The 12,547-nt window shown below is 36.5% G+C and overlaps 1 protein-coding gene across 1 annotated transcript in view; it reads left to right on the forward strand.

Moving 5' to 3' along the window:
• Nucleotides 1-12,547, forward strand: part of prex1 (phosphatidylinositol-3,4,5-trisphosphate-dependent Rac exchange factor 1) — a 71,747-nt gene that overhangs the window by 36,432 nt on the left and 22,768 nt on the right. The window contains exons 11-17 of the mRNA XM_084389176.1: nucleotides 3,777-3,877; nucleotides 5,069-5,172; nucleotides 5,728-5,777; nucleotides 7,412-7,487; nucleotides 7,803-7,875; nucleotides 9,678-9,820; nucleotides 11,410-11,502. Coding sequence (XP_084245302.1) covers nucleotides 3,777-3,877; nucleotides 5,069-5,172; nucleotides 5,728-5,777; nucleotides 7,412-7,487; nucleotides 7,803-7,875; nucleotides 9,678-9,820; nucleotides 11,410-11,502 — 640 coding nt within the window. The remainder of the gene's footprint in view (nucleotides 1-3,776; nucleotides 3,878-5,068; nucleotides 5,173-5,727; nucleotides 5,778-7,411; nucleotides 7,488-7,802; nucleotides 7,876-9,677; nucleotides 9,821-11,409; nucleotides 11,503-12,547) is intronic.

Genomic DNA, 12,547 nt, shown 5'->3' on the forward strand with positions numbered 1-12,547 from the left:
ATTATTCAAGCGTTTCAGCCTCGGTGGTCCAGGTGAAAGCAGCTGTGATTGGCTCTGTTGTTCGCTGGCTTGCGCATCCTTCTCAGAATAAAACACAATCCCAATCCTTCCAAGAACAGCCGAGCAGTTCAGCTGTTAATGTGGACAAACGCTCTGCTACTGCTCAGACTCTAGCTCTTCCTCTCATCTCTGGCTATTTCTTGAGCCACTGTTGATTTATTTTTCCCCATTGTGCTTATTTTGAAGAATTTACTTCAAAATATGGTGAGATTTTGATCCGTACATCATCACAAGTTCTGAAGTACTGTAGAGAGATTTCATTTATGCATTTAAACTTACTGCAATGACCTAAAGCAAAGATTTATCGGTGTGGTAAAAAGCTTTAAATGGCCAAAGCAGTAAAGGAATGTTTCTGGTTATTTACAACTTAAGCTCTATTGAAATCATCTGCTTTCTATATTCACAGAAAATCATTTTGACTCGTTCATCAGTTTGCAAAATCAAGTTGCATTTATGAGACAAGGGTAAAATCACTTGCTATCCTTGTCCAGTTATTCAACTCACGTCGTGAACCGATAAATCCTGTCATTTTAGCATAGTACTTGCAAGGATACAAAAAAGGACAGTTTAGACAGTTGAATGATGGGGTGAAAATGGTAATGCATAACTAGAAATTCATCCATTCAGAACAGTACCTCAGATTTGTGTTTTTTACACTTAATATAAGTGCTATTACAGAAATGCAAGCCTCACAATTCTGATTTTATACCCATAATCTTCTAAGTACATTTTTGTAAACATGCATTCATTTATTTTACAAACTGAGGGACAAGTCCAAATTATTTTCTGTGGTAATTGAGCTTGTATTTAATATTACTTCAATATCTCATTATATCCTTCTCTGTCACACTCACACATACAGTACATGCATAATACAGGACAGATATCGATACAAGCGTACGGAAATTCTCACACGCATCTACAGCATGTGAGAGAGCTCTGTGTGCGCTAGCTGTGGAGAATATTAATGAGTTACATAAACACTAATTAATTCACCCCAGGGACGCCCACCTCCACCCCTTTCCTTTCCTGCCAATCTGAATTAGAGACTTATGTAATCACAGCAGACTCACTGTCTGTTTCATTTCACTGCTCTCTTTCATGGGCCGGACTGCCCTCTCCTCTGTGAACTTCCTCTGCAGAACTGCACATAAAGGCTTTGGAAGTAGTCTGTAAGATCTCCACATAACCCACATAACCACATCATAAACATTTATTGTTTGCATTTTGTATGAAAGGCTTGATTATGTGATTACTATCCTTTTATTGACATTGTCATCTTTTTTATTTTTTTATTTTTGTGTGGTCAAAGCAGCAGCTAGAACCTTTTCTTATATTTGTTTACATTCTCCTCTTTTGTGGGAGCATTATTTTTCTGCTATAAAACTTTGTGTTTGATTATTGTAATTGCAAAGACCACAAACTTGACACAATGGCTGCAAATCCCAGCCACTGCTTAGATGTACACATGCATTTTTGCTAATAACTCTGGAACCGTATGAGCTGCATTCCTCTTCCACCATGCTGAATTGATTGAAAACCCTTGCCTTTGTCCGATTCGCATAAGATTGACTATGTACCATCTAAAACCCCTTGAGATAAGACATTATCAAAGATACTTTAAATAGTCAAATTGTTTTACGGATTTATGTGGAGCCCTGAAGACTATTTGACCTATAGTTTCTGAATACAAAGTCTATCTGTAATAAAACTTGGGCATCAGCATGTCAAATGTTGTACAAAAGTCTTAAAATATAAGAAAAATGTGCACTTATTTCAGGAAGTTGACATTTACCACCAAAACACAGAATCCACATCTATGATTCACAACTGTGCTCATTTTTTGACAGGGACAATTAAGTGCTGCTTTTTTTGTAAAATATCTGTGGTTAACACAAGCTCAAGATTTTTGTCACGTTTTATTATACAACTTAAAATACAGCTGTAATATCCCACTTGTGATTTTTTTTTTTTTTTTTTTAAGCTTTTACTTATCTAAAAAAAGGCGTTTCCTACATTTAGATTTAGATTATTTCAGTATTTAGGTTTCAAATTTGTTGATTTGTGAAGATTATCATGATGTACAAAATGTATAAGAATCATACACTTTTGTTAGTCACTTACCTTATTTTCTGCAATAATCCAAAAGCAATGGAAAAATCGGACAGATATAGATACAAGCGTAAGAATATTCTCACACATGTACGGCTGTGGAGAATATTAATGAGTTACATAAACTAATTAATTCACCCCATTTGTGAAGTTTATATTGATGTACAAAACGTGTGAAAATCATACACTTTTGTTAGTCACTGACCTTATTTTCTGCAATAATCCAAAAGGCAATGGAAAAATCTTATTTGGTTTCTGTCGAGGGAGCCAGGGTGATGCGAATCTTCCGGGTTGGCCTAAGTTAGTTGTATTATCTAGTAATCTGTATCCCTGTGAAGTTTTTGACTGTGAAGGGTAATGACTTATCAAGGTTAAGTATTTTTAAAAGAGTTCATGAAGTTGTGCATGTGGTCAGCTGATTTGAAGGAGATGTATAGGGCAGAGCAGTTGTGTAGTCAGGTGAGATATGAATGTCTTACTGTACTGGGTGAATGTGGGGTGCCTTCTCTTCCTGCTCCATCTGTTAACCCATCCTTTCATCCGACCCCTCTACCCTCGCTGTTGTCGTTCAACATTTCAAGGACACACACTCACCCTTCTCACATTCCCTTTAAGGCGTCATAACTGTTTACACATTGCTTATTTCTGTCCCTGAATCTAATGGGATTTACAGTTTCTCACGCAGCAGTCACACACATACAATCACACACAACGTTGGAGTCGCCATTAAACCACCTCAGACATGCAATTGCTAATAAATTCCTCCCCTGCTTTCTTCAGAAGTAGTTAATCATTTTATTACTATTCTTGCCATTTTCATTTGGCTGTTGACTAGCTAAAGTCAAGTTGTAGCAAACTATGTATGTATGCATGTATATATGTGTACGTTATTAGATAAAAATACAGTAAAAACATTAATACTGTGAAATATTAAAATATATTTATTCCTGGGATGGCACAGATTATTCAGCCATTATTCCAGTCTTCATTGTCACTGTGATCCTTCAGATATCATGCTTAATATTATGATTGGGTTCTTATTAAAAAAATGTATGAGAAACGTTTGTTCTCATTGTCTGTGTTGAAAACAGTTGTGCTGCTTAATATTTTTGTGGAAACCATGATGCATTGTTTTCAGGAATTTCAAGAACAGCATTTATTTTAAATAACATTATAAATATATTTTCTGTAACCTATGATCAATTTAACGCATCCCTACTAAAACATTTATTTTTTACTGCCACCAAACTATGCTCTATATATGTAAAAATAAACTAAATTAAGATATAATTATATATTGTTAGATATAAACAAAATGTGTGTGTGTGTATAGACAAATAGAGCCTTTTTTCAAAACTAAAGCTATATGTGAACCCTGGTGTTTGAACTTTTAAGACCTTAACAGAGTGGAATGCAGCTTGATATCATCTTGATTTGTGTCCTTTGTGAACTTTTTACCAGTTCTGACCAGTCACTCTAAAGGATTGAGTGAATCCAAGTTCCCAAGTACCTTTGACTAGTGGCTCATAAATCCCTTCTCTAGCATGTGTGGAGTGTTGTGTTATGTGCAGACTGATACAACTGTTGTCTCTGTGTGTCCTCAGTGAATTTGTCTCATGGCTCTTGGAGAGTGGAGAGATCAGTAAGGCTGAGGAGGGAATCAACCTGGGTCAAGCTCTCCTGGAGAACGGCATCATCCATCATGGTAAGAGAACGTTCTCCCTTAAAAGACCTATGGTATTACCTTGATTTATTGGACATGGACCATGGTAAAATCATGGTATTATTTTGAACTTTTTTTAAGGTGCTATGTAAATGTGAATATAGTAAATACCATGGGAATATCATTTGATCCTGGGATGTGTAAAATTCACATAACAGTTGGTTGGTTGCATGAACAGCTTGTTGACTAATCGGTCAACATACTGGACGCCCTAAATAATTAGGCTAAAAATCAACCATTGTGACCCATCACTGTACCTTGGTAACTCCAAAGTGCTATTTGTAAGTGTCATTACTTCATTAAAATCTATTATTCTTTCTCTCAGTGTTTTCGTTTTTTGTGTGTGTCTCTTTCTTTTCCTCTTTTAACCTCATTCACCCCCATTTATTTCATCAACATGTTTTTTTGTATTGCTTGGTTTCATTACCAAAATTCAACTGTTTTGCCATGTTATGTTTAGAAAAAATATATATAAATCTGTTATTCTTTCTCTCAGTGTTTTCTTTTTTTAATCTCTTATCTTTTCCTCTTTTAACCTCATCCACCCCCTTAGAGTTCATCAACATGTTTTTGTGTATTGCTTGGTTTCATCGCCAAAATTCAATTGTTGTCAATGTTCTGTTTTTTTTATACAGTCTTGGCAGATGAACCACAATCCATTAACTGTTTATACAAACGTTGGACTGTTAAAAATCACCATTTGACATATTTACACTTTATAAATCTGGCACGAATCTGGCTTGTTGGCCAGCACTCACTGAGATCCCCTACAGATGATCGGCAGTCTGGATAGTAACATGACATGAAATGCTGGTAGAGAACATTCTTCTGAATAATTCATGAGGTGCAGTGTTTGCCTGAGATTCGGGGAGCATCATACCTCTACATTACAGCCAGGCGATTGTGACAGTGAAAACTGACAAACACCAGAAGTGATTGGAGTGATGAATCCAAGTATAAGGGCTCAGGCAGTCAATCAATAATAAAGGTGGCAGCATTCAAGGAGAGGTCAAACGGGCTGTTGTGTAGCAATGACACTCACTCACTTCGATTCATCACCACAGTGAGAGAAACAAATCACAAGCTCAGTTACACCTCTGTGGTGGTGTAAAGTTTAGCGTTTAAGCATGACATAGCATTTAATTGTGTTTATTTGTGTGTTTTTTACCATAGTGTCAGATAAGCACCAGTTCAAGAACGAGCAGGTGTTGTATCGCTTCCGTTACGATGACGGCACTTATAAAGCTAGGAGTGAAATGGAGGACATCATCTCAAAGGTATTTTACCCTAGAATACTGGCTGAAAACAATATTCATCTCATCTTATGTATCCCATAGCTAAACATTCTTTATTTTGTAATGAGCTCAGATGGTGGACAAAATGAAATAAATAAATAATGATTAAAAAGTTCAGAATAATAAAAAATTCTGTATTATACACAATTTGTGTGTTTGTGCCATGTGTTTTTATCCGTCTTAGAATATCATATTGTGACATTAGCTTAGCAACATGCTAACATCAAAATCTATTGGAATAAATTGTGATTCATGCGTCTTATACAGTATGCTGTTTGTGCCTATGCAGAGTGATTCAAATCAGTCAATTATGAGGTTCCATTCCTAGGCGGCTCACTAAGTTTTGGTCAATTGAAACCAGTCAGTTTATAGATTGAAGTAAACAGAATCTTGAGTTGAGTGCATTTGATACATCTTGTTAAACAATTGTGTCAACACATCAATTAAGAAGTGATTCCAAAAGGACAACAGTAAATGAAATGCATAGAGATGCAGCTGTCGGTGCAATTGTTTTAAATAAGTTTGTGTGTCCGGCAGGGAGTGAGACTTTACTGTCGTCTCCACTGTCTCTTCACACCTGTTATCAAGTAAGTGACACATGTTTTCTGCCATACTTCACACTCAACAGACAACACTATTATTTAATTCTGACTGTCATTAAAGCAATAAGATGACTTGTATTCAAGTTTAATACAAAATGTTTTGCTAACGCCTTTTGCTTGCACATGTACAGTAGCATTACACTTCATTTATTATCTTTTTTATAATTAAATCTAATATATGCAGTTTATCCAATTCCAATTTATTTTAATTAAACACATTTTTGTTAAATAAATAAAAACCTTGACCAGCTGCACACATTGTGTGTGTATAAGTGTGTGTGCGTGTGAGGATTGCAGAGTCGTATTGCTTTTCTGTCACCTATCACCTTTGATGCCTCACATAAAGAGTAAGGAGGGGCCATTGAACTGTAGTTGGGACCAACTCTGATCTCAGATCCAAAAATGAACAACTAACATGTTGGTTACTTGCCCTTTAGCAGATGCTTTTCATCTTTTTAAGCGACTTACAGTCCAGGTCACTAATTACACTACACTAATTGCTAGGACAGACCACCCTGGAGCAGTCTGGGGTCTTGGGACTTAGTGGTAATAGTAGATCTCAGTGAATAGAAGATATTTCCAGATCATTGGTCTCCTTTAGCAACCTTAATTAATGTAACCTTTGCCACGTAATCAATAAATAACTGCTTTAACACAGTGATTAAATTGTAACAATCGGAGACATTTCCATTGTCATTATATCAATTATGTATGTGTGTGTACAACATATATATATATATATATATATATATATACATTATACATATACATATATATATATTAACACGCGCCAAATGCGGGTGGATTTCAGCAGTGGCGTCTAACACAGTCTCTTCTAGTAGCCATTTTGGCGGGTTAAATTTTACATACATTTTTCAATTGTAGTCTTTTAAAAAGGTATCTGAAATTAAGTGCTATGTGGTGTAATATCTGAAACGCTTCCAATACTAATTTTCCGCAGAATAAATGCACGATACCAGCTGCACTTTCTCACTCTCTCATCTCTCCGACAGCGCGTTGACACAAACCCTCCTCCCCTCACTCACTTGTTTCATTTGCACTGGATGAATGTTGTTGCTGTTACAGGGCTTGAATTTCGGTGTGGGATTGAGCATATTGCACAACTTTACTCATTGCCGCAGATTTCGCACCCAAAGTGCGCGCACATAAAGCTGCCTCTCAGTTCTAAATTGATTTCTTTTTCGCTGCTTATTGTGCTTAAACAGTCAAATACACAAAAAAATGGTCAAAATGCCGGTCTTGGCGAGTATTCACGTAAACAGTCAGTTATCTTTTTAGTGAATGTAAACAGTTGAGAAAGAAAACGCATGTGTAACAGTATAATGGATCCGTGAGTCAAGTCTTAAAGTGACACCACCCTAATATACCTGCTGCCAAATGATAAGATAATATTAAAAATATCTATATGGCAGTTTCTCCCCATGGTATTGATGTCAAAATTGTGGCCAGTGTAAATGCTGAGTGGCTAGTAACTTTGGAAAACCACTAGCCACAGTGGCTGGTGAGCAAAAAAGTTAAAGTTAATATATAAATCATTCAATGTGTTGATGTGGACAGTTGTGAGTCATTTTTCAATTTGAAATCTTCTTTATATACAGAGACAGAGATCATCATCTGAAAACCTTCAAATCTGTCGTACCAGCTAGCAAACTGGTGGAATGGCTTGTGTCACAGGTAAGATTAGGATGCACACACACACACACACACACACACACACACACAGAGAGAGAGAGAGAAACATACCACTTTATTACATAAACGTAACATACATGCTTTTTTTTACTTTCTATTTATCTTTCAGTTAATTCTTTTTGGGTTTCTGTACACAATTTATATACTATTTCTGCTCTAATTTTTTATCTCAAATTATTTACAGTCTAATATTCACAGTTGCTCCATTTTGTCATTTCTTTCCAGACACAGAAGTCATCTAACATGGCTCACTATCTTGATTGTTTTGTGACTTTGTTCGTGATTTTCCTTCTGCAGGGTGACAGCACAAGCCGTGAAGATGCGGTGACCCTCGGTGTTGGACTCTGCAATGCTGGTTTTATGCACCACGGTCAGTCTTTATATACATATGTTGACTATTTGAAATGTTTCAATGGACTTTTTTATTTATTAAATCTTCTGGCTAAATAAAAAACTTCTCTTTGGTGATGTATGCTGCCACTACTTCTGTTTCTTTGCTACTTTAAAGGTGAAGTGTTCAGTTTCTGTGTCTCTAGTGGCATTAAATGGAATTTTCAAAAAGTAAAGATTTTGAAACGAGATTTCCTGAACACTGACCACATTAGCGGTCAGTCAGAAAATAAAACTGCTGCCATTGGTTGGTGCAATGTTGCTGTGTAGGGCTGATCAGGCTGCTCAAACAAACAGAGAAGTGTTTTGATAATGCCACAGAGACACAGTGTTTATACTTTTCATGGGAATCAGACTACGTATGGCTTTCTTATAGTTGCCACTGTTTATTGAAGAAATTACACGAGTCATCTTTAAAAAAAAACTTCTCTGTTTGCAACACATGTTGTGTCCAGGGCAAAACTTTGAACCGTGGCGGTGTTTATACGAGAGAAAGTGAAAGAGAAAGGGTTTTGACTTTTGGCAGCATTAAAGCCATCTTGGAAATATGATGCAACATTAATTGTGTTTTAAAATAAAGCAATAAGCCACAATAAGCTGTTGTTTACTGTGATTTTATAACAACTAAACAGTGTTATTAGGCACAATGTGAAGCTGTTCTAAAATCACTGTAAATCACAGCTTCACGGGGCTAATTGCTTTTATAAAACGATTGCTGCACGTACCTGGCAACGTTTCATAAAATATACACACAGCAACAATAATGCAACAATTTATTGATGACAAATAATTATTCCGCCAAGCAATGTTGTTCTTCAGCCATGTTTAGCAGAATGATTGCCAAGCATCTCACAGACACAGAAACACACAGATATAGTGGCATGGTAATACTGATGTAATAGGTCACAGGTGTGTGTTTATACATTATTTTACAATGGCTTCGAATGTGGCTCAGCAGGTCACAATCAAGTTCTGGAACTATCCGTTTTATAATGCTAATTTAATTGCCTAGTGTTATATATCTATTTTTTTTCTTTCTAAATTCATTAATTAGTGCATTAGTGTCACACACTTATTGCTTTTTTAACATCACACTCTCCATGTGTCTGCCAGAGGGTCATAGTGTAGAATGGAGAGAGATAAGTGTGTTGTAGATGTAAACAGCTGTTGGAAAAACATCTGGGGCCTCTGATGGAACAGAAATTATCACAATAATGGAAAAGAACATTTTCCGATGAGATACACATGCTCATAGACACATGCCTCCTGTCAGAGTTGTAGAAGTGTTTTGCGGTCATGTCTGATCTCAACTTCCAAAACTATCCTCAACAATATTTTGCTTGGAATTCACAGACAGAACAGCCTGTCCCTACAAAGTTCCTGAACACACACACACACACACACACACACACACACACACACACACACACACACACACACACACACACACACACACACACACACACACACACACACACACACATACAGACACACACCATCTTCCTGAGAGGGAAAAACAGTGCACTTGCACACACCAGACCTCCCATTAAATCCTCTTCCTTCATCCTTCACCTCAGATTTGCCCAGACATCAATCCCACAGACATCATGAGTTGTTTTAACGTGAACTGAAGGGTGATGCAATTGGCCCTCTTCACTCTGTCAAATCGTTTTGTCATCAGCAGATATGATGAAGTGTTTTTTTTTTTTACCAGTTTATAAAAGTAGCAAAATGTTTATTTTTTCTTTCTCAGTTAAATTCAGTTCTATCTTTGCCTTGCAGTTCTGGAGAAAAGCGAATTTAAGGATGACTCGCAGTTTTTCCGCTTCTATGCCGATGAGGAGACTGAGGGTACGAGCTCCAAGAGTAAACAGCTTCGCAGTGACTTCAAACTCATCGAGAACATCCTTGCCAAATCCGTAGTGGTGAGATACAAAGACACATACACATCAGGGGTTTCACCCCTGTGGAGAGCAGTGTTGAGGGATAACCAACTAGCAATGTCACTTACTTAACCACATTTTTCCATAGCTTGACAGTAGCTGAACTTCTTTCAAAATTCAGTAGCTTTTCTAATAACAGCATTGTAGCTGTTTATACTGCATGTCCCTTTATAGCCCATAAGAACTAGGGCATCAAAATAATTAAAGGCTCTTTCCTGTCATCTCTCTCAAATGTAGCTTTGAATTGCAGTTTGTTTGTTTTCACTGATTCATTTGAGTCCCATTGGGAATTTATGTTATCATCCTTTTTGTAGCAAAATGATAGTTCATTAATATCTGTTCTACTTTAAATTAGGTTGCTTTTTTTTGTTTTAATTAGTTTTTATTAAGGTATTTAAAAGTTTAAGTATAACAAATGATAATAAATCCAAAATGTAAAAAATTTTTTTACATATCGATCTTCTACTTGTCACACGTGATACAATTTCAAGGGTCCAAGTTCACCAAACTTGAACTTTTAACACAGCACAATGCGCACTTGTGTTTGCGTTTCTGGACTCCCGCATTCGCATGTGAATGAATGGAAGTCAGTGACAAAGAAAAAAAAGTAGTGTGACTGCCTCTTTAGGTGTATTTACTGTAGATTTACTAGTTTAGTCTTAAGATGCTGTCTGAGATTCTGTTTTAATTGTAAAAAGTTTGATTTTAGTTCAATCACTCTAAATTGTGTAGCTATATCAGATTCAGATAATTTACCCACTGACCTCCCATTTATAATGCACCCACTTTTATTCATAGGCACATACACATGCTACTACACGCACTCAAGCAAAACTATCAGCAGTGCATCGATTTTCTCCTCCGTGCCAATTAAGACCCTCCTTATCCATCAGTAATTACCCTGACCTTTACAAACTACTCTTTCATCTCTTATTGACTGACAGATTCCTCCTCCAGACCATCAAATGCATGAAAATCTTGCATTCTCTCCTCTCTGTTCAGAGGCTAAGAGCTTCTCGATTTACCCTCCTCAGTCAGCCCTCTCAGACGTCACGCCACTGCAGTTTTTCAGAGAAAATAATGGTTGATGGATAGAAATAAAACAGAGGAAGACATTTACAGGGCTGGTAAACATGTTCTATTTCAGCTTTTATATAATAAAAGCAAATAAAAGCCCATCTCATGTGTAGCTGTGGAGAAATTGAGCATTATATCCTTGTTATGATCCATGATTAAGCCTTTAGCACCTGAGCTGACCTATTAGCATGCAGCTGTGGCACATATGAGCAGATTATTGTTTAGTTATTTTTAGAAGAACGGACTTAACACCTCAAACAGCTTTTTGACTAGAGGATACGTAGCTTGTTCACACGTTTGCACAAACACTCCAGCTCTCTCAGCATGGCACCGAACTGCTAAATTTGAATCCTGAAAGTTACACGTTCAGTTCCGTGCTGTCACTTGCTGAATTTTTTTCTTAGATGCACAAATGAAACCATCATAACAACGTCCTAGTCTCCTGCTAATATTGACCGTCGTGATGATGCAGTGACTCTTTTGTCCCCGTACAGATCCATCCTGATGAAGAGGACTATGGGTTTGAGATCGAAGAGAAGAACAAGGCCATCATAGTGAAGAGTGTGACCAGGGGCTCATATGCAGAGGTATGAGGTTGAGCAACCATCTTCTAAATTGAGCATTGCTGCATGCAGGTCTCAGATGTATTTTTGATTGAAGGCCAGTTTTTTTTCCACAAAATGCAATGCGCGAAAGTATTCCTCCATTCCTCTAGTTCTTCATGTTTCTCTTTCCCATATATATAACTAAAAAAAAAAACTTACTGAGCTTTCCCAAAATACATGCCAATGGTTGACTTTAGTCCCACAGAGTCTGCCACATTTGGGTTTTTCCCCAGTAAGCTGTGTTTTCTTTCTTATTAGGCATTTCCACCCAAATTCTGTCCATTTATGTGAGCTGATAGCCTTCCATAGAGAGTTACAAAACCTAAACCACTGTTTTCTCTCATGTTTTAATGTATTCAGTAGAGTTGCAGTGTCTTTACAAGGCTGTGTCTGATCATCAGTCGCATTTAGCACCGGGCCTTTGACATAATGTTAATGTTAAGGTTATATATAGATTTGGACTATGCAATTTCATAAAACCTCTCAAGAAAATGTCCCATTAATAGTTGGTAGTAGTAAAAAAAAAAAGTCATTATCATTCTAAAATGCTGATTTGGTGCTCAAGAAACATCATCAATGTTCAAACACTTGTGCGGTTTAATAATTTGTGGAAACTGTTTTCAGGATGAATTGAAAGTTCAGAAGAAAAGCATTTATTTGAAATAGAAATATTTTGTAACTTTAAATATATTTGCGTCCTTGCTGAATAAAAATTTTCTAAAAATAAAAAAAAAACACTGACCCCAATTTTTTTTCTTCAAATAACTGTAAAAGTAATTTTCATTCTACACTAATTGTACATAATGCCAATGATAATTGTGAGGGTTATTATTCTGAAAACAAAAACAACAGCAAAAAGCATCATTTTCTGTATGCAAAATATAATTTCTTAAATTTCTCTTGATTTTGTAGTGAATAATGTCTAGGACGTTTTATTTGACTGGCTTGTGAGATTCACCCATGTAAAGGTTATATTAACTGTAAAGCATGGTGCTAGCAACACCAAGGTCATGGGTTTGATTCCCAG

The sequence above is a fragment of the Rutilus rutilus genome (genome assembly GCF_951802725.1).
Source record: "Rutilus rutilus genome assembly, chromosome: 19".
Classification (NCBI taxonomy): Eukaryota; Metazoa; Chordata; class Actinopteri; order Cypriniformes; family Leuciscidae; genus Rutilus; species Rutilus rutilus.